This window comes from Odocoileus virginianus, chromosome 3 (assembly GCF_023699985.2).
Source record: "Odocoileus virginianus isolate 20LAN1187 ecotype Illinois chromosome 3, Ovbor_1.2, whole genome shotgun sequence".
Classification (NCBI taxonomy): domain Eukaryota; kingdom Metazoa; phylum Chordata; class Mammalia; order Artiodactyla; family Cervidae; genus Odocoileus; species Odocoileus virginianus.
Window position 1 is genome coordinate 4,120,222 of NC_069676.1, and position 21,219 is coordinate 4,141,440.

The 21,219-nt window shown below is 57.2% G+C and overlaps 1 protein-coding gene across 1 annotated transcript in view; it reads left to right on the forward strand.

Moving 5' to 3' along the window:
• Positions 1 to 1,180: 1,180 nt before the first annotated feature.
• Positions 1,181 to 21,219, forward strand: part of ELL (elongation factor for RNA polymerase II) — a 79,532-nt gene continuing 59,493 nt past the window's right edge. The window contains exon 1 of the mRNA XM_020884446.2: positions 1,181 to 1,345. Within this exon, the coding sequence (XP_020740105.2) occupies positions 1,211 to 1,345 (135 nt within the window). The 5' untranslated portion in view covers positions 1,181 to 1,210. The remainder of the gene's footprint in view (positions 1,346 to 21,219) is intronic.

Genomic DNA, 21,219 nt, shown 5'->3' on the forward strand with positions numbered 1-21,219 from the left:
TTGACGAAATCTCTAGTCTTTCCCATTCTATTGTTTTCCTCTATTTCTTTGCACTGATCACTGAGGAAGGATTTCTTATCTCTCCTTGCTGTTCTTTGGAACTCTGCATTCAAATGGATATATCTTTCCTTTTTTCCTTTGCTTTTTGCTTCTCTTCTTTTCACAGCTATTTGTAAAGCCTCCCCAGACAGCCATTTTGCTTTTTTTCATTTCTTTTTCTTGGGGATGGTCTTGATCCGTGTCTCCTGTACAATGTCATGAACCTCCACCCATAGTTCATCAGGCACTCTTTCAGATGTAGTCCCTTAAATCTATTTCTCACTTACACTGTATAATCGTAAGGGATTTGATCTAGGTAATACCTGAATGGTCTAGTGGTTTTTCCTACTTTCTTCAATTTAAGTCTGAATTTGGCAATAAAAAAGTTGTACACTTTAAATGGGTTAATTTTATGGTATGTGACATTTTTTTAATGGGAGAGCTGGATAACCAGCATCTCTCAGGGTCCTTTGGGGAGGTAGGATTTTATTCTATAAAAAGTCTACTCCTACAGAAGAGCAAAGTTGACTAACCCCTACGACCCCCCAACAACCCCGGACCTACCTTAGGGAAGACCCAGCAGCGCAACCCAGCGTCCCATTCGCTCGCCGTTTGCATAGACACGCCCACTCACCCAGCCAGTCTCTGCTTCCGCGCCCCCACGTGTTTTGCGCCGCCCTGTCCCCTCCACGCCCTCGCTGGGGCTCTCCACAGAAGCCAAAGTCGGAAGACTTGCAGAGACCTCATAAATAATACATCACGTCAGCGGCTGGTGGGGCGGGGCTTCGACGCGGCTGGCTGAGTCAGGGTTATGAATAATACACATTGAGGCGGGGCCTGAAGGAGTGCGCGTGTCGGGGCGGAGTCCGGGCACGGAAGTGGACGCCTCTGGGGCCTTGAGAGGTGGGGGACATCCATCCTTATGAATATGCAGAAATCAGGGGCGGTGACTGCGGGCCTCCTTCGGCCGGTAGTGCGGCGTGGCTAGCCGCGGCTCATGAATAATGCAGCACGTCGGCGGGCAATGCGGCCCTGGCCCGGCCCTTAGGGGCGTAGCCAGGCGCGTCTCATGAATTATGCAGTGCGTCAGCGGGCGGCGGGGTGGGGCGTGGCCGGCGCGCCGCTGGCCCAGGAGCCGGGAAGCGGGGGGCGGGGGAGCGATGGTCGCAAGATGGCGGCGCTGAAGGAGGATCGGAGCTACGGGCTGTCGTGCGGGCGGGTGAGCGACGGCAGCAAGGTGTCCGTGTTCCATGTGAAGCTCACCGACAGTGCCCTGAGGGCCTTCGAGAGCTACCGCGCCAGCCAGGTGAGCGGCGGACTCGGCGCGGGCGTCGGGGCACAGGTCGGCCTCGCGCGCCCCTCTCCGCGGCGTCCTGGCTTGGGGGTGCGGGGTCCGGCGTCTGAGGTGTTGCTCGCCGGTTTCTGGGCCAGCGGGACGTGGGGTGGGCGCATGTCCCACTCGGAGAGCGGGGAACCTCGGATCGGGGAGGCGACCCTGGCGGGCGGCCGAGGGTGGCCGACGGGCCAGAACTCGCGCGCCGGATCCGGGGGGCGTCTTTGTCGGCACCTGGAGGCGTCCGGGGCCTTTCCGGACTCACCCGGCACCTGGGCAGGAACTAGTTTTCTCACCTGATCAGGGGAGTGGGTGGAGGCAGCGCTGTCCGAGTTCGGGAGGTGGGGGGTTAGGACTTCTCTGGCTGTTTGGCAGGGAGACTGGTAGGGATGGCTGACTGCGCTCCCGGGAACAGCTTTTCCGTCTAGGTCACTGGCAGGGTGGGTCAGTGGGTCACCGCTGTCGGGGCACCTGTGGGGTCCTGTTCAGTTTGTGTGGGAAGGGTCTGTCTGCACTTGGGGGCCGTCTTTGACGCTTCCCAGTGAGGCTCCTGGAGTTGGGTTCACTCTTATTTCTTGGGAAGGGAAGTTTGGGCAGATCCTGACAGCGTTTCCCCAGCTCCCCAGGTGATCCTGAATCGCTGGACACCTTTAGGAAGGGGGAGTCTTTTTTGGGGGGGGTTTGCTGGCATGGAGCCTTTCCTAGGCTGGAAGCCTGTGGTGGGCACCTGGGGAGGCACTCTGGCCCCTGCACCTGGCCGCTGACTCTCACACTTCTCAGGGGCCGATTTGGGCCCTTCTGGGGAAGTTCTAGGTGTTTCAGTTCTGCCACCTGGCCCCCCGGGGAGAGGGTGTTGGGGATGGGCTTCTTTGCACCATCTCTCAAGGCCTGACTCGGGAGCACATCTGGGCCCGTGGGCAGAAACTGCTTCTTCCCATTTCTGTGTGTGTCATGGCGCCCTCGTCCTGTGTTGGGACAGAAGTTGCAGGTGCCCAATGCTCAGGTCCTGAGGGGAAATGGTTGGGGGGGTCCTTTTCCTCTTTGCCTGGAAAGTAGGGACTAAAGAGCCTGTGGTTAGGGGGTTGGGTCTGGTGTCAGGTTCGGGGAGGCGCTGCCCTGTGTGTGTGTGTGTGTGTGTGTGTGTGTGTGTGTACTGGGGATGGGGGGGCCTCGGGCGGGTTAGGAGAGAGACTAACTAGGAAGGAATGTGGCTTTCTTCCTGCCCTGGACTTGTTCGGCACCATTAGCTAAGCCCAGAGTTTCTTTCCCTGTTCTGTTCCCAGTGCCCACCCTTCCCGCCCTGCTTCCCACTTTGGGGGGCAGTTTCCTTCCTCTCCTCGTGTCTCGGTTTCCCCTTCATTGAACTGGGAATTCATCTATTTTGGAAGAGCAAGCGCCTACCGTGTCCAAGAGGGGTTCCCCCAGGTGAGGCTGGGGTGCCCCTGCAGGTGAGGAGGAGGGGGCCGGGTGGCCAGCTGGAGCCTCCCTTCCTTGTGGAATCCCAGCCCAGAGTCTTTTTTCCCCCTGGGCAATTCTGACTCGTCCTGCAGGAAGGCGGACTTTCCTCGAAACAGCTGGGGAAGAGCTCCTTCGTCGTGTAAATGAGGTGAGCTTGGCACCTGGTCACGGTGGCTTGGGAGCCCCGCCTTCCCTGCCATGCTGCCCTCCCTGGCTCCAGTCGCCCGGAAGGCCCGCCTGTGCGTCCACCTCATGCTGTCACGCTGCTATTTTTAATTTAGGGTGTTGGTTACATCCCTTAAGCTGAATCTTCCTCCTGTGAGGGTGAAGGTATAACTGCAGACTCAAGTTTGTCCCACGCAGAGCCCAGCTGTGTGCGTCAGTGTTGATCAGCCAGCAGGGGCTCCCTGGCAGAGCTTCTCCTGCAAGCCGGTCGTGTTAACCTGACTGGTTGGGCTGAGTTTTGGGGGTGACTCAAACTTTCATTTTTCTCAGAGGCTGACAGGTGATTTAAGTTTCTTGGCAATTTTGTATTTAATCCCACCAGACAGGCGGTGTCATGGACTGAGGTAGGACCGGGGCAGCTCGGGCACTCAGTGTTCTTGGGCGGTGGGCCTTGGGAAGGTGACTGATGAACCTGTGCGACTAGAGAAGTGCATTGGCTGTTAGCACAACATGTGTTTTGTTGCACCTCATTTGTATGACTGTCACAGTTTAGAGTTTTCTCTTTAGCGCTGCGGCTATATGATTTGCCAGTGGGAACTTGTGGAGAGGGAGGGTTTTCACTTTTACTTTATGTTGTTCTTTACATTGTACTTTATGTTGTTACTTTATGTTTATGTTTTACTTTAAATTGCCCCTTGGACAGCACAGGTTTGAAGTGCCCATTTATACATGGGTTTTTTTTCCCACCAAACACGTGCCATAGTACTAGGGAACCCACGGTTGGTTGACTCTGCAGATGTGGAACTCGGGATATGGAGGGCCTACTATAAAGTTTATTCACAATTTTTGACTGTTAGAGGTTTGGTGCCCCTAACCCCGGTGTTGTTCAAGGGTGAGCTGTAATGGCAAAGAGGTTTTACAAACTCAGATGTGGCAGGAGACTGGAGAGGAGCTTCCTTCAAAACTTTCTCTGTGGCTCCCAGGAGCCTGTAATCCTAGCTGTTGGACTAGCCCCAGTAGGAGTCCCTGACAGCTCCCGTCCCCCGGGGGGTCTGGAGTCTGAGCTGCCTTTTGTAGACCCAGTGAGCAGCCCGGAATGTGGTGGAAGGTAAAGGTGAAGTTACGTATGGCTGCCACTGTCCAGACTGGGGTGTCGTGCAGTCTCGAGTGTGTCCCAAGGCACTCCCATGGATCTCTCTTTTCGCTGTGATGGGTTATTTCCGGGAGAGAAGAGAGAGGACGTGTAAACACAGCCCATCGCTTTAGGATCGCATCATGGGTCTGTTCAGAGAGGTGTCCCTGATAGTGACTCTGAGGAAGTGATCTTTGCTGGGGCACCTTCCTCGATCACGTGGATATTTCATCCTCAGATTTGATGGGTCTGTTGCTGAGCGACCCCCTCCTCTCCTGGATTACAAGTTTCTTGAGAGGAAGATGTTGTTGTTGAGGGAAAATTGAGGGCTCAGGAAGGGCCCAAGAAACCTGTGAACTGGAGCCTGTCTGGGTTTGAATCTCTGCATCTCAGGTGTACCTGCGTGAGGCCTTGGTTCTGTGCCTCACCCCTCCCAGTCCAGCTCCTTCTCCTCAGAGCCGGCTGCGCTGGATCCTTCTTCTCTTTAGGGTTATGAGTGCGCCAGTACCTGTGCCCTCTTAGCTCCTAATCCCGCCCTCGGGGTTGGTGGTGTCTCAGTGCCCAATCCCTCTCTGAGCTCTGGATTCTTCTCTCGGGGCTTTGAGGGTCCTAGTACCTGAGCCCTCCCAGCACCCGGTCCTTCTGTCCAGATTCTGAGGGTCTCGGGCCCTGCGCGCTCTGAGCTCCGGCTCCTCCTGGCACGTGTGCAGCCCTGATCCCTCCCAGGCTCTCAGCACTTGGTGTGGGGACCCAGGGCTGGTTCCCACCTGAAGGTCTGAGCAGAGACTGGGGGAGACTGTCTTCCTGAATCTGGTCTGAGTGCCCGGTCTGTACAGGGACACCGCTCGGGGGCTAGATGTTTACCAGTGACCAGAGTGTGTCCCCAGTCTCTCTCGCTGGCACGCTGGAGGCAGGAGACAGATAATGAACAGGGTGGCACGGAGATCAGCATGAAGAGCTTGTCAGCGGCCAGTGTCAGGAAGGAAATAAAATGGGGTGATGTGAGAGGGCGCTGATTAAGGGAGGCACACTTAGGGCATGCCAGAGCTGAGGCCTGCCGGGCGAGGGGTCCCCAGGCATGGCGCATGTACAGGCCTTGAGACATGAGGGGCTGGGGAGGGTGTTTGCTGAGGGTGGGGCCTGGGGGCTAGGTAAAGGGGTGGAGGCGGCTACAGGGCTCTGTCCTGGGACGGGCGTAGGAAGAGGGGCCCTGCAGCAGATACCACGAGACTGTTTTGGACTCACACTGGGGGCTGCTCGCCTGCTGCTAAGGGGCTAGCTGTGTGAGGTGGGTTCGTCTCCCCTTCCTGGGTGGGGCACCCCACTTGGCCTTCACCAGGTGGCTTCTTGTCAGCCATGTCGGTTTTTCTGATAGGCTGTCTTTAGGAATACCGACTAGGTAAATTCGCTGCCCCTCCTGGCTTCCAGCCAGGTCCCTGTAAGCCCTTTGTCCAGGCACATATCATCTTCCTGATAGTCTTGGCTGGTAGACTAGCTTCTTGTTCCCACTGTTTATTGTGGGGAGTTGAGGGTCTGAGGGGCCATATTGCTTGCTGAGGTCACTTGGATTGTCCTCATTAGCCCAGGCTGCCTCTCAAGTTAGGAGGGAATTTGAGCCACTAGGACTTAGCTCTGGAAGGGAGTCCCACAGTGGTCTCCAGTCCTTATGAAATGCCAGCATTCTAGGCCCCTGGAGTGTTGGTGGCGTGAGTGGCCATGCAGGTGCCTGAGGTTGCCAGCTGTGACGGTCCTGTATCCCCTCTCCCTTGAGAAAGCTTGCAGGTGATAACCAGTGCCTGTGGGTCGTGCCCCACGTGCTCGCGCTGTCCTGAGCCGTACACGTGACTCATCTCGTCTCCTGGCTGTCAGCCCCAGGTGGGGAGCGGGTCCCATTGCTCAGGTGAGGACACAGGTCAAGACTCTGGGAGGCCGAGTCTCCAGAAGAAGTCGGGCCCCTGGCTGGAGTGCAGTGATGCAGTGTGTGGCCTTGAGCTTTGCCCCCTCTGAAGGGTGGGGAGCCCCTCCCAGAAGGCGCATGCCTCACAGGTACTGAGGGCAGGCGAGCAGCCTGGGGTGTGGGGCGAGTGCTGGTCATTTCTGCGGCTAGCCTGTGAGGCTGTGCGTGAGGGGCCAAGCCCCCCATCGGCGGCTGTGACCCTTGGCTGGCAGCCGTTCGCCATGGTGACTGTGTGTAAACAGTCGTCGGCTCTCGGAAGCCCGTCCTCTGTTGACTCATCGGCAAGGCCAGAGTTCATCACCCTTGAAGTAGTTTTGACATCATACCCGGATTGTGACATCTCTGGGAAGTCCTTGAAAAACAAGACTGCTTCTCCTGGTCCCAGAGCAGACCCTGGTTTTGAGAGAGCTGCATCGTTGTGGCGGCAGCGCTGCTCGCCGTGCCCGGCGGTCAGTCCGTCCTGCGCCTTTGGGTTTGCCTCCGCAGCTTCCTCGTTTATAGGGCCTTGCTTCCTTGCTCTGCCTCGATGACTTTGTTTTTGGTCTTCTTTCTTCTCGGTGGCTTGTGTGACCCGGAGTTGTCTGAGATCTCATCTTTTGCAATACATGGCCACTCTGCAGTCACCCAGAGCCCAGACGGATGTATTCTAGAACAGTCCCTCCAGAGACAGCCTCTGACCAGTTATGTATAAGTGGCACAGACAGCCACGACGTACAGTTCTGTCACTTAGCTTTTTAATGAAGAAGCTGGTGTCCAAGTAAAGCATCCAGGGGGAGACCTCCTGTCCCCACACTCAGGGGCTGCACTGGAGTCTGATGCTAATTACACCCTCCCTGCTGGGCCCTCCCTGGCCCCACTGAGATGTGGCTCCCGGCTGAGTCACCAGGTCAGAGGGTGTGTCAGTGACTCGCCACAACCCCTCCAGAGGGGAGGGGTCCTCACGGGTTTGGGAAGTTTGTGGGGTCACTGAAGTGAAGTGAAAGTTGCTCAGTTGTGTCTGACTCTTTGCAGCCTTGTGGACGATACAGTCCATGGCATTCTCCAGGCCAGAATACGGGAGTGGGTAGCCTTTCCTTCCCCAGGGATTGAACCCAGGTCTCCCGCATTGCCGGCGGATCCTTTACCAGCCGAGCCACCAGGGAAGCCCAGGAATACTGGAGTGGGCAGCCTGCCCCGTCTCCAGGGATCTCCCCGACCCAGAGTCGAACGGGGTCTCCTGCATTGCAGGCTGATTCTTTACCAACTGAGCTATCAGGGAAGCCTGTGGGGCCACTGAACTCCTGTTTAAAAGTGACATGTGTCAGAATTTCTTTCTTCTTACCATAAAAGCAGCGTAGCTCAGTGATGAATACTAGTGATTCCCTGTTCCCATGGACTGTTGTTGACACCTTGGTGCCTTCCTCTTTCTTGCATCTAGACACTGAGTTATCACAGTGGTGGTCTCATATAGTCTTTTTTTTAAATATAAAATTTTATTGATAAAAAATATTTACTTTTAGGAGTGCTGGGTCTTTGTTGCTGGGCATGGGCTGCTCTTCAGTTGTGGCTTGCAGGCTCAGTAGTGAAGAGGAACTAAAGAGCCTCTTGACGAGGGTGAAAGAGGAGAATGGAAAAAACTGGCTTAAAACGGAACATTCAAAAAACTAAACTAAAAAACCCTGAAAACCTAAGATCATGGCATCTGGTCCCATCATTTTATGGCAGTTAGAAGGGGAAAAAGTGGAAGCAGTGACAGATTTTATTTTCTTGGACTCCAAAATCACTGCTCAGTAGTTAACCACTCAACCATCAGAGAAGCCTCTTATATAATCTTAGGTCTCAATTCTTCCCTAAAACTGTATAAACTTTTTTTTTTCTTTAAATCACAGTGCTGAGCTTTGCTTTCTAGTGGCTGCGTTTTCTCCTGCAGTGCAGACTCTGAACGGGTCTGTAGTCCTCTGGCATCACATTGATCCTGGGGGTTCCCAGGTGCCTGGAGCCTTGTCCTCTGTCCTGTGCTGAGTGAGGGCTGTGTGGAGATGCAGGATTGCAGAGAGGAGCGGAGCCGAGGGTTGCCGGTGCTGAGCAACTGAACTCTTGTCTGATGAAATCGAGACCCAAGAGGGATATGGTCTGTTTTGTGGTGTTGGACTGTCAGCTCGGTCAGGCATGGAGCAGGGGAGACTGGGGGTAGAAACTTGGATGCCTGAGCTGGGGTCCCATGGGGTCAGGCAGGGGACAGATGTGGGAGTATTGGGGCTGCCACCTGTACCTGGGTGGGGAAGGTGGACATATCTAACCTTTTCTGATTCTGGGCACAGAGCGGAGATGCCTTTGTGCGCCTGGCTTATTGTCATGCCTGAGCTAGGTTTGTGAGAGTCAAGTTATGCGGGGCTTTTGGAGACGCTGGTGGTCGCCTCTGAAGTGACTCTTGGCAGGGGAGGAAGGCGGCTGTGGCCCATCAGAGAGCCGCTGTGGGTCTGCGGTCGGTGAATGATGAGGGCGCGAGGGAGGTGGGAGATGTGTGTGTGTGGCCGTGGCGATGGCTGCTGCAGGGCCTGTGTCTTTCTGGGTTGCTGCCTTTGTCTCAGGGTGTAGATGTCATGAGCTTCTTGCCAGAGTCCTAACGAGTGCAATTTAGAGGTGGTTTTGAATGGATGTGGCAGCCGTGGAAGCCAGCAGCCTTTCTTTTTCTGGTTCTTGGATTGTGTTCGTGGCTCGGGGGCGGTTGGATGGCAGGTTTCCTCGATTGTGCTGGCCTTGACCAGTTCCTGGACAGTGGATATTCTGGATGTTGGGAGAGCCAAGACTGGGCCCTGGACCTGAGACGGCATTTGGGGGTCAGTGTCAGCCCTAGTCAGCTTCCTGGGCAGACAAGCAAGTGGGCTATGCTGTCCACACACAGAGAACATTGTATCAGGGCCCAAGGCCTGCTTACCACTTCCCGTGGTTCCTAGGCACACTTCTAAATAGGCGGCCCTGGGGTAGCTCAGCCTGCCTTGGCCTGCCCTGCTTTCGAGAAGTGCGTAAGCTGCTGGTGGCTGCGGGCTGAGGTCCACGCTCACTGTGGCTGGCCCCTCATCGGGGCTCTCCTGAAGGTAGGCCTGCAGCGCGGGAAGCTGAGGCGTGGCCCGGGGACGCCTGTCCCGAGTGTGTGCTCTCCTGGTACCCCTGCTTTCTGCAGCCTACGCCTGTTGGGGGGGTGTCAGCTCCTCATGGTTTGCCTGGCCTCTCTCTGTCCATCTTAGATATGCCGGGAGGATGTCCTCACAAGGATGTGTCTCTGTCGAAGGAGGCTACATGTTGGGATCAGGTGGACTGGCTCTAGCCAGCTCCTGCTGACCACATGGGGACCCTGGGCTACTGACTTCTTCCCCAGCCTCAGTTTCCCTGGCTGAAGCCACCCCTGCAGGTGTGCTGGCCTCCCAGGTCAGGCAGGGGAGGCATATGGATGCTGACCACTCCACCTCCCCTTGCGTGTGTATGTGCGTCCAGAAACGACCTGAGAATGTGAAGGCCTTCAGAGTGTAAATACCAACTTCTTTGTCTGTGCTCTCAAAGGTGTCTTTTTAAAGTGAAGGACAGCTAGATGAAGTGAGTTTCCTCAGTCTCTTTGAGCTGTGTCCCTGTGCCTGCAAAGCCCACCGCACCGTGTTGGAGGGAGCTGGGCCCCGTCTGTGGTCTCGATGGGCAGTGGGGGGGGGGGGGCAGCCGCTGAGCAGAGCCCAGCTGGGGTTGAGGGGGACAGGAGGGCACGACCAGGCTCCTGGAGACACGTCTGATGGCCGCAGGCTGACTGCCGAGCCCTCTGGGTTGGTGGCTGCTGCTGGCGGAGCATGCGGAGCCAGGCCCAGAGCCCAGGCTGTGGCGGCTCTGTCTTTGCCTTCAGGTTGTGCCCAAGCGTGTGGCCTTTAGGGAATCACACGAGGGCAGCCTCGAGGGGTCAGACCTCCCTCTGAAAATGCTGCTCCCCAGGTTGCAGGGGACGGGGGAGTTCTCTCCCCTCCATCAGCAGCTTGGCTGCGTGTGGCCCTGGCAAAGGTGTGTAAAAGCGGAGTAGTGAGGGTCCACCCCTGCCCTTTCCTGGACCCTATGGCTTCTTTCTGGGCAGGAGTGGCAGGACATGGGCATGAAGGGCCTGAGGAGCCCCTGGCCTACCTCTCTGCCCACATGGATGTGTGTTCGTGGCCTCCATGTCCTGTTTATTAGACGGACTGAGTTGGCTTTGCCCTGCAGCCTCTGCATACCTGTTGGGAGGCCAGCGGAGGGCATGGTGACGAGGTGGGAGCCGAGATGAGAGAGAGAGAAGCACAGTGGCAATGGGCAGGAGGTGCCCTGGGGATGCAGGGCAAGAGAAACCCTACGGGGAGGGCCAGGAATGTCTGCGTGAGATTCGAGGGAGCAGTTGAAGGAGGGAGGCTGGGGGATGGGGGGCAGCCGGAGGAGGTGGGGTAAGGGGTGCCTGGCCGGAAGCTGGGGCTAATTTCATCATCCAGGGAAGCCCTGAGTGAGCTGCTGCGGCTGCTCTTCTTTGTGTGGGTGTAGATGGCTGCCACTCCTTCCTGGGCTCCCTGTGGAAGGCTCAGCCCCATGCCTGACCTCACTCTGTGTATGAACATCTTCCCCTGGGGGCTTCCTCCTGTGACAGGCAGGACTGGGGGAGGTTGTGGTCTGGGAGGCCTTGCCAGTGCTAAGACCAGTCAACCCCAGTCTTAAACCTGGGACCTCTCAGAGCCTTAACATTCTTTTTATTGTTGTTATCTTTTATCTTTAATTATAAAATTCACATAGTATACATTTGCCATCTTAACCATTTTCAAACACACTTCAGTGCCACGAAGTACGTTCACGTGACTGGGCAGCCGTCACCATCACCCGTCCGCAGAGATCATCCATCTCCCACTTTCTCCCCCCTCAGCCTCTGGCAGCCACAGTTCTGTTGTCTGCCTCTACAGGTTTGATAGGCTTCCCAGGTGGTGCTAGTGGGAAAGAACCCATCTCCCACTGCAGTAGACTTAAGAAACGCTGGTTTGATCCCTGGTTTGGGAAGATCCCCTGGAGAAGAAAATGGCAATCCACTCCAGTATTCTTGCCTGGAGAATCCCCATGGACGGAGGAGCCTGGTGTGTAAACATCCTCACCTACACTTGCTGTCTTCTCTTTTGTTGGCAGTAAGCATTCTGACGAGTGAGAGGTGGTCTTGGAGCCTTTAAAATGCATGAAGATACTTGTGACTGCTGCACAGAGCTGCAGTCTGGAGGGCCTCTGGTGCTTGATAGGCTTGGGAGTTCCCCGGTTGAGGGTGACAGAGAACCTGGCCCCAGCAGAACGGGGTGTATTGGCACCCACACTTGAAGTAGGCTTGGGCTGGCTTCAAGGGCTTCCCAGGTGGTGCTAGTGGTAAGGAACCCCTCTGCCAATGCAGGAGACATAAGAGACATGGGTTTGATCTCTGGGTCGGGAAGACCCCCTGGAGGACAAAATGGCAACCCACTCCAGTATTTTTGTGTGAAGAATCCCATGGATAGGGGAGCCTGGCCAGCTACAGTCCATGGGGTCACAAAGAGCTGGACATGACTGAAGTGACTTAATACATACACGACTTCAAGGCCTGCCTGAGGGATGATCTTGAGCAGGGTCACCTGGGAGCAGATGACAGGAAGGGCAGGGAGAGCAGGTACGGCCCCGCCCTGAATGAGACGCTGTGGTCAAGTGGTGATGCAGTGACCAGGGGAGGAGAACAGTGATGAGCAGAGATGGCGGTGACGGTGCGGGAGCCCGGCCCAGTCAGCACCTGGATCACTTACTTTGGGAGAGTCAGTAAGTACCTTGGGTGATTTTCCCTGGTGGCTCAGGCAGTAAAAAAAAAAAATCTGCCTGCAATACAGGAGACCCAGGTTTGATCCCTGGGTCAGGAAGACCCCCTGGAGGAGGGCATGGCAACCTACTCCAGTATCCTTGCCTGGAGAATCCCATGGACAGAGGAGCCTGGTGGGCCACAGTCCATGGAGTCGCCAAGAGTCAGACACAACTGAGCGACTAACACTTTCAAGTTTTCAACACTTTCAACTTAGGTAGTCTGGAAAACCTGTCAGGAGGGGGCAGGCAGAGCCGGGTGAGGGCCAGGGAAGGGTGGGAGTGTGTGACATGAGTCAGCCCAGGCAGCTCAGCTCTCGGCCACCCTGTCTACTTCCTGACCTCCCAGAGGCAAGACTTCTGCCCTCCCCACTCCCCTAAACCCAAACGGAGGTCCTGAGCCCATGTGACAGGGAGGGGCTGGGCGCCTCCCTACAGGCACCTGAGGCTGCCGGACCCTTCCCTGGTCCTGAACCTGGATGGGGCAGAATCTGCTCTGCTTTTGTCAGTTTAGCCGTTTGGGGCCCATGTTGAATCACAGAGGGAATGTTTTGGAAAATGGGCTTTCTTCTAGGTGGGAAGCGGCCTGGAGACCCCAAGGGCCTGGAACTGCCCTTTGTAGGGCACTGGGCAGGTGCAGGCTGAGCCTCAGCCTTCAAGACCTCTGGCGCTTTTGTCCCCACTCCTGTGCTTGACCTGACCTCAGGGCCTGGGTGAAGGTGCCTGGGGAGGCCAGCAGGAGGACCCTGTGGGGTGGGGCTCCTGCAGGGGAAGTTGGGCCCCCGTCTGGTCCTGCTTCTGCCTCCCCTCCTCGTGCACGGTGTGTGTGCATGTGTGTGTGTGTGCGCGCGCGCGCCTTGGCCACATACCCTTGGTCCCCTCGGTCCAGGGAGGCTGATCTGAGGGGACCCGCGGGCCCTGGTTGGGGTGACCACTCTGTCATGTCTGCTTCCTGGTGGGGGTACCGCTGGGGCCCAGAGGCACCATGCCCTGTCCCACTGCCCTGCGGAGGGTAAGTAGGCCAGGAGGTTCCTTTTTCCTTTTCCCTTTAAAAAAGGAACGATTTACTTATTTATGGCCGTGCCGTGCAGCTTGCAGGATCTTAATTCCTTGACCAGGTTTCTTTTTCCTTTTCCCTTTTTTAAATTGACTGACCGATTGCCATGCCGAGAGGCTTGCAGGGTCTTAGCTCCCCAGCCAGGGATTGAAGCCGAGCCCCGGCAGTGACCACGTCCTAACTGCTGCTGGTGGGTGACGGTCTAGTTGCTAAATTGTGTCCGACTCTTGGCGACCCCAGGAGCTGTGGCCTGCCAGGCCTCTCTGTCCATGCGATTTCCCAGGCAAGAGTATTGCAGTGGACCTCCATTTCCTTCTTTACTTAACCACTGGACTGCCAGGAAATTCCTCCCTTTTTAAAAAATGTTTATTTATTTGGCTGCACCAGGCCTTAGTTGTGGCATTCGGGGTCTTTCCTCTTCATTGCTGCCTCTGGGATCTTGAGTTGCAGCATGTGGCAGTCTGGTTGCCTGACCAGGGATTGAACCTCGGCTCCCTGCATGGGGAGCACAGTCTTCGCCACTGGATCAGCAGGGAAATACTCTCCCCCCCTTTTTAAAACTTAACCGATTTGTATTTTACTTAACTTCTTTGGTTGTGCTGGGTCTTTGTTGCTGAGTGTCCGCGTTCTCTAGGTGTGGTGAGTGGGGGCTGCTCTTCCTTGGGGTACCTGAGCTCCTTATTGCAGTGGCTTCTCTTGTTGCGGAGCACAGGCTCTGGGTGAGCGGGCTTCGGTGGTTGCAGCGTGCAGGCTCAGTAGTTGTGGCTTGTGGGCCCTAGAGTATGCTGGCTTCAGTAGTTGCGGCTCACGGGCTTAGTTGCCCAGTGGCAAGTGAATCTTCCTGGACCAGGGATTGAACCCGTGTCGCCTGCATTGACAGATGGAGTCCCACGTACTGCAGCACCAGAGAAGTCCCCCCTCCCCTTTTTTTCAACAGTGACTTTTTGGGGAAATGCAGCTTCCTGCTGTGGACTTTGTGGTTCTCCCCACATCTGGAGGAAGTGATTTAAGGATCCCAGTGCCGCACTCCCACCAAGGGGAGCGCCCACTGAACCGAGTTATGGCAGCCTGACTCACGGGGCCAGAGTTGGGGCAAGCTCAGCTTGGTCTTGCCCGCATTGGCTGGTGCTTCCCTGCCACGTTCTCAAGGTCCTGGCAGTGAGCCTGCGCCATGTCCCCTTTGGCTGCTTCTGTTACCTGTGGGGTTGGTGGTAGGACTCCCAGGGCCACCTTCTGCGTGTGAAGAAGCTGAGTCTGTTGTGCCCAGTGTTGCAAAACCAAGGTGCCGGCAGTCTGCCGCCAGGTTAGGTGAGCAGGCTCAGGTAAGGATGCCGACGATGTCGCTGTTAGGCACGTTCCTCTCTTCAGTGCCAGCCTCAGAGTCTCACAGGAGGGTTTGTAAAGAGAGTGTTACTGGGTGCAGCGGTGGCGGCTGGCTGCTGCCTCGTTGTGACGGAGGCAGACTTTCCCGTCAGGGCCTGTCTGGCCGCCTGAGCCTGAGACGTCGGCTCTCTGGCCTGCAGTGCTGGGTCTGGAGTGCGGGTGGGCGTGTGAGCAGGCGGCACCGTCCTGGGGCAGAGCTCAGGCGCTCGGCCCCTGCGCAGACAGCGGGGCGTCGTGCCTCAGGGCGGGGCCCGCGCTTCAGGCACTTCTGGTCCCGCTCCTTCATTTCGCGAATGGGAATGTCTGGAGGGTGGTGGCCTCAGGCCCGAGGGGGTCCAGTCGGGCCTGCCTGCACTCCTGTTTCACGCAGGCTCTGCATGCTTTCCGCCCCTTGTGGGAGGCGCTGGCTTTCCTGGTAGCAGCTTTCCTCAGGCACAGTGTCAGGCTTGGCACAGCTTCCAGTGGGCCTGGCCTTTTCGTTTGTGACCTTCTGGTGAACTTGGGGAAACATAGTTGCGCAGCCTGGGTGGGAACAGCTGTGCGCGAGTCCCTGGGAAAGCTAAGAGGGCGGGGGTCCGCCCCTGATCCGAGTCAGGCTCTGGCGGAACATCATTCCTCCCCCCCGCCCCTTCCCGGATCCCTCTGCCTCAGCCCCGTGGGTGTAAGGCCTGAGGCCGGGCTGGTCCAGCACGGGGTCAGTTGTTCACACAGTGTTTTCCAGTGTGTGCTGCCCGCCCTGAGGAACAGTCAGGTAGTTGTCATTTCAGATGGGTCCCGGGTGTGGAGGCGGCGGGCAGCAGGCATCTCCTGTTCCCCAGGGGAGAGCACTCACAGCCAGGGTCCGCGCTTGTGGCTTTGGTGACCCTTCGGCGCTTTCTCAGTTCTGCGCCAGTGCCACCTGTAGTTAGATCCTGATGGGCGCCATCTGTGGGTGAGTCTGAACTAGATCCCAGAGAAGGCCTTCTTGGCAGGCCTCTGCCAAGGGGCTGTGGTTTCTGGGTTCTGTTCACAGAAAAGGCATGATTTTGCCGTTATCTGATAGTGTCACTTCTTCCTTTTTAGAATTGGATGGAACTGTTGGGCTGCTGCAGGACGTGCAGGGATGGTGTAGGGGGAATTTGAGGGGAGGGGGCGGCCCAAGGAGGATGATGGGGGACACCCCCGGGTGGAGAGACCTCTGAGAGATGTCTGAGGCTGAGGCAGGCCTCAGCTAGAAGGATGTGTTCCTTCTTCCCCTGGTTGTACTATTTTTGGTATTGGACGCTCACAGATGTCTGCTCGTTCCAGCAAAATACGCTCCGCTCACAGTAGATCTGGCAGGCGGGACAAGGACAGCCAGCCCTGGCGGCCTGTGTCCAACTTGTCTCCAGCCTGCTCAGGAGAGGGCATCAGGCCCTGCTCGCTCCCTTTGCTGTGCCAGAGCCCTGCTAGTCCAGGGTCGTGTGTGTGGAGATCTGGTGATCTGGGCCAGCTTCTCCTGACAGGAAGCGGAGCTGTGCTAAGGATTCTGAGGCAGTGTTTGGGTTCGAGTGTAGGATGGATGCTACGTGGCCCCTGGCCCTCCCTGGTCTTAGCCCTGCCCTCTGATGTCTCTGTGGGGAGGGTCCCTTCTCATCATTGGGTGGGTGAGGTTAATAACTGACCCCCGCCCCCCGCCAGGTGAGCTGGGCCATAAGAGTGGGGCCAGGAGTGGAGTCTCCCAGTGTGTGCATAAGTGCGCAGGGTGAGGCTCACGGGTTGTCTGCAGAAGGTGGGCTGATGCAGGGATGCAAAGGCACAAGGCTCTGGACCCCTTTTCCCGCAGGGGTTGAAGGTGATCCTGCAGAGTCTGGGCTCCAGAGCCAGGCCTCTCGTACCTCATCCTGGGACCTTCGCACAGCTCCTGCCATCTGCCTCGACTCCTCCTGGTTTTGGTCTCGCATAGGAGAATTCCGAGGCCCGGCACTGTGTGACAGGAATGACCAAGTATGTGATCTGCAGGGCACCGCTCAGCCCAGGTGAGTGGCTGGTCTGCGTGGACCTGGTGTCTCTCCGCACCTCCTTCTTGGAGCGCCTGGTTCTGCTGTTCCAGGGCACCTACCCAGGGTAGATGTCTCTGTTATTGCCTAGCTCAGGGCTGGGCGAGCGCAGCGGCATCGAAGCAGGCCCCTGGAGGACTCACAGCCCAGACCTGGGGCAGACAGCAGGATGCCCCACCCTGGCGGACCTGGGCTGCCTTTGAGCCAGCCTGCCTACCTGGGTTGGCGGCCTCCAGCCCCACGTTCTAGTGGGCACCCCGCAGGCCTGGGTGCAGAGGTTCTTGGTGTCTGAGCTCCGTCCTTCCGTCAGTGAGGGCCCGGGTAGGAGACCATCTGTAGAGCGCAGTGCACGAGCCGGACCGGGAAGAGGGGGCTGCCTGGACTCTGGACCTCAGCTTAGCCCCTTGCGAGATAGAGGTCATGTTGTGGGGGTCTGTCCCTTCCTTTCAGGCCACATCCCTTGCTGTCTGCAGAAGTCAAGGCCTGAGGTGTCTCCGAAAGGGAGGCATTTGCTTCTCTGTTGGAGCTCTAGGCCCCGAGTTTGCCAGGTGCCAGCGTTGTAGACCTCAGACCAGCCGATCCTCTGCTGCTCAAGGTGATAGGGTCTTTGTGGGCCCTGGAGCCTGTCGACTGGACCGGTGGGTGGCAGGACTTGGTGGTGGCTGTACGGGGCTTTGCAGAGCAGGTAGTGCAGGTAGCATTTCCCATGACAGCACTTGGAGCATTAGAGGTGGGGAGTGGGGACTTAGCCCAATGCACAGAGCTTTGTGAATCAAGGCCTTAGCCAGGATGTAGCCTGGGGAACTCTTTAAAATCAGGCCTCGTATTTTGCTTATTACTTTTAGCCCATAGATTAACCTGTGCGGGGTACCAAGCTGGTGGTAGGTCTGGCTGCTGGGCTCCATAGGCCTGGCAAGCCAGCCAGCTCTGGAGGGAAGAGGGTTACTGCTCCTCTGAAAACCGGATGCTAGGATTGTGGGTTCTGGAGCCTCAAGTTGCTTCCCTTTCCGGCCCAGTCATAGATGAATGTGACAGAAATCAGATGTGCACCGCAGTTTCATGTAGGCGTCCAGGAAGAATCCTGAAGTCTGCGGAAAATTTAGGGGAAATTTAGAACAGCGACCCCGTGTCATCATTGTCACTCAGGATGTGCTCTGAAACTTTGGTAACTCAGGGAGTCACAAGATGGCATTAAAACCAGAACAGGAGTGGCATCAGCCAGCCCACGCGGGCAGATCCCTCAGCAGCGTGGCTGGCCCCCAGCACTGCCCCAGCTTGTCTGCACAGTGCCTGGGCACCTGTCTTCAGGGCCTGAGATGCTCGAAGCCGTGTGTGTATGTGTGTCCTCCCCACACGACAGCCATCTGACAAGCCCTCCCCAGACCCAGGGAGACCCTGGCTGTAAGGGATAGACCAGTGGCACGCGGACATGGGGGGTCCTGGTCGGCCCCGGGCGTCTGGCCCAGGGCGCCTGTTCTCTGCCTTGGGTGGGCTGCAGCCAAGCCCCAGGAGTGGCAGCCCCAGTCTGGCAGCGCCTGGCCCAGTGCCAGGCCACATGGGTTCTGAGTGAAGAGCGATAGTCCATTGGGTCAGGTTCCACCGCAGGTCAGGAGGGCTTGCTGGAGAAGGAATGTTTGCTGGGACCTGTTGGAAAAGTGGGTTCCTGGGGCCAGAGCAGGTGGTGAGGAAGAGCCGCCACTCCAGGAGGCTGTGCTGATGGGAAGCCCGTCCTCTTCCAGGTGAGCCAAGATCAGGGTGAGAGGCCAGAGTGTTGGGGAGGGGGCCCGCACACGCCACTGCAAGGCAGAGGCTTCAGGAAATGGCCTGTGTGCCTGTGCCTCAAACCCTTTTCCTCTGGATCTTTTTTTTTTTAACTTTTTATTTTGCATTAGCGTATAGCCGATCCGATTAACAATGTTATCATAGTTTCAGGTGGACAGCAAAGGGACTCAGCCAAACATATGCATGTATCCATTCTCCCCCTAACTCCCCTCCCCTCCAGGCTGCTACGTCACTCTGAGCAGAGTTCCCTGTGCTTACACAGTAGCACCTTGTTGGTTATCCATTTTAAATACAGCAGTGTGTGCGTGTCCATCCCAAACCCCCTATCTTTTCCCCTGGTTTTTCCACCAGGTGGCCAAGTCTGATTGCTTCAGGTCTTCCCGGGCTTCTCCCTCCTGCCCTTGCAGCCTGTGTTCAGAGGCCTGCTCCTCCCCATGCCCCCGGGCGCCGTGTGTCCTCTGAGGTGCATGTGCTCCTGGCGCGGCGTTTGGGGCCGCGCTGACACCCTGCTGCAGCAGGGCGAGCCGTGTCCTGTGAACTCGCGGTGGGACCATATCGAGGAGGGACGTGGCTCCTGTGTGGGCCCCATGTCGGGTTCATTGGGCACAGTCTGTTCTGTCGTTCCAGGGGCCAGCATCCTGCTCCGGATCCAGGATGCTGTCAGCTCAGCTCCCTCCTCAGGGAAAGCCCTGCCCTGGAGGCAGGGAGTCTTCCCGGTGGGGGGCTCTCCTCAGCTGCCTCTGTCTGATTCCCTCCCTTCCCCATCCTCCAGCTCCGCCAGATTCCTTTTCCAAAAATAAAAGCCCCGCCTCCTCCTCCTCACTGGCTTTGTCCCAGCTCTCACCCCGGGGTGGTGAAGTGGAGGTAAAGTTCCCTCTGGAGTTGCCCGGGGCAGCAGTGCGGGGCTGTGGGGTGGACGCCTGGAAAGCTCTCAGACCACTGCTCAGCACTTGCCCTGTGGCAGGCCTGGGCCTGGCCTGTGATGCTGAGTTTAACACTTTTTCTTTTTCAGCCGGCTTCCCTTTTTACCAAATAAAATCAGCTTTATTTTTACTTATTTTAAATATTTATTTTTTTAAACAATTAATTATTAGTGGTGGTGTGGAGGATCTGTTCGTTGTGGCATGCGGGACCTTGCTCCCTGACCAAGAATCACACCTGTACATTGGGAGCACAGAGTCTTAGTGGACCACCAAGGAAGTCTCTATTTATTTTTATATTTTTGTTTTTGTCTGTGCTGGGCGTTGGTTACTGTGCAGGTTTTTCTCTGGTTTTGATGAGCGGGGGGCCGCTCCCTAACTGCAGTGGGGCCCCTCATTACAGTGGTCTCTTGTTATAGAGCCTGGGCTCTAGGGCGCTTGGGCCTCAGTAGTTGAGGCTTCCAGTCTCCAGAACACAGGCTCAATAATTGTGGCTCATGGGCTTCATTGCTCTGCGGAATGTGGGATCTTCCCGGATCCGGGATCGGATTCTGAGCCACCAGGGAAGCCCGGTGTTTATCTTTATGTATTCATTTATTTGCTTGCGCCGGTCTTGGTTGCAGCCCTGAAGGACCTTGGTTCTTCGTTGGAGCTCGTAGGGTCTTTAGTTGCAGCACTTGGCTGCACTGGATGGCCGGGGAGTCCCTCACCAGCTATAACGCGCCACTTTATCAAGCAGGTGATGGGCCACCCTGGTTGGGGCCGGGGGCCCTGCTGGGTGGCCCGTGCCCTGGGGGGTCGGGGCCAGCTCTGCCCAGGAGCTCGCAGCTGTTGGTGAGATGCTGGCCCCGTGGGGTCCCAGGCAGTATCCTCCCACTGCCAGGATGCTCCAGCCCCTTCAGCCTGCCTGTGGTGGCGGCACCTCAGATGGCAGCCGTGGGGCATCTGCGTGGAGCCCTGAATCATTCCCAGTGACCAGGCCCCTCCCTGGGCATCGCAGACCTCGCCAGGCTGCTGAGTGCTGTCCCCTCCAGGGGCTTTTGGATTCTGCATTTTTGGTCCCGGAACCTCTTCCCTCATTTGGCTCAGAAGCAAAAGAGGAAGGTCGTGGAGTTAGTGCGCGGAGCGTTGACTGTGCCGCTTGCCCTGCCTTCCTGCTCCTCTGTGCTGGAGGTGTGGGCTGTGGCGGGTAGTGTCACTGCTGTTTGTCCTCCTTCATGGGATAGGGTTTTGGGAAACCCCAAAGGCCGCTCTTTGGGGTCCTGACATGTCCTTGTTGAGACTCTACAGGTTTGCTCCTAATTTGGCTGGTTGCAGGGTTTTCCGTGGGGGGGGTCCCCGTTTGCAGGGTTGACTGAGGCGAGCTCATTCTGGTTCCAGCTGCCCCAGCGGCCTGCAGCACCGCCGTCACCAGCATGCCAGAGGCTCACTGCTCACGAGGGCCTCCTCCTGGAGCCGTAGGTGCAGGCCTGCGCCCCGCTCTCCCTAGGGGTCTGTGCCCCTTGTCCCGACACCCTCGATGCCCTCTGTTGCCTTCTGACGCCCTCCTGCCACACCACGACTCTCGGAAAGCGCTCTGTCAGCACAGATAGCGCTGTGGTCGCAGCTCCCGGAAGCCTCTCGGCACCACAGGCACGGGGCCTGCCCTGTGTTCTCACGGCCCATCACCCCAGGGCCGCCGCGTCTCTCTCTGGGTCCGCTGCTTTCCTGGAGCCCTTGGGCGTCACTGGCCCTTGGACTGGGTGTGTGGCTCCTTAGCGGGATATCCAGCCGCAGTGATGGGGCCCCTCCTGTCCTACAGAGCTCTGGGACGTTTGGTGGCCTAACGTGGAGTGTCTGCCCCCTGTTAACAAAGCCCTGATCTTAGCCAGCTGGGCGGTGGTGCCACTTATGGCTGCTGGGGACCCCTGCGGGCTGCCGGGTGTGAGTCACGGGGTTCCTGGGGTCCCACTGCTGAGGCCACAGCATTCTCTCCTTGGCTGCCCAAGACTTTCTTTGAAAATCTCCTGGGGAATTCTCTGGTGATTCCATGATGAGGACTCTGAGCGGTCACTGTGAGGGTGGGGTGTGGGTGTGGGTTTGATCCCTGATGAAGGAATTAAAATCCCACAAGCCTGTGCCGTGTACCAAAGAAAACTCT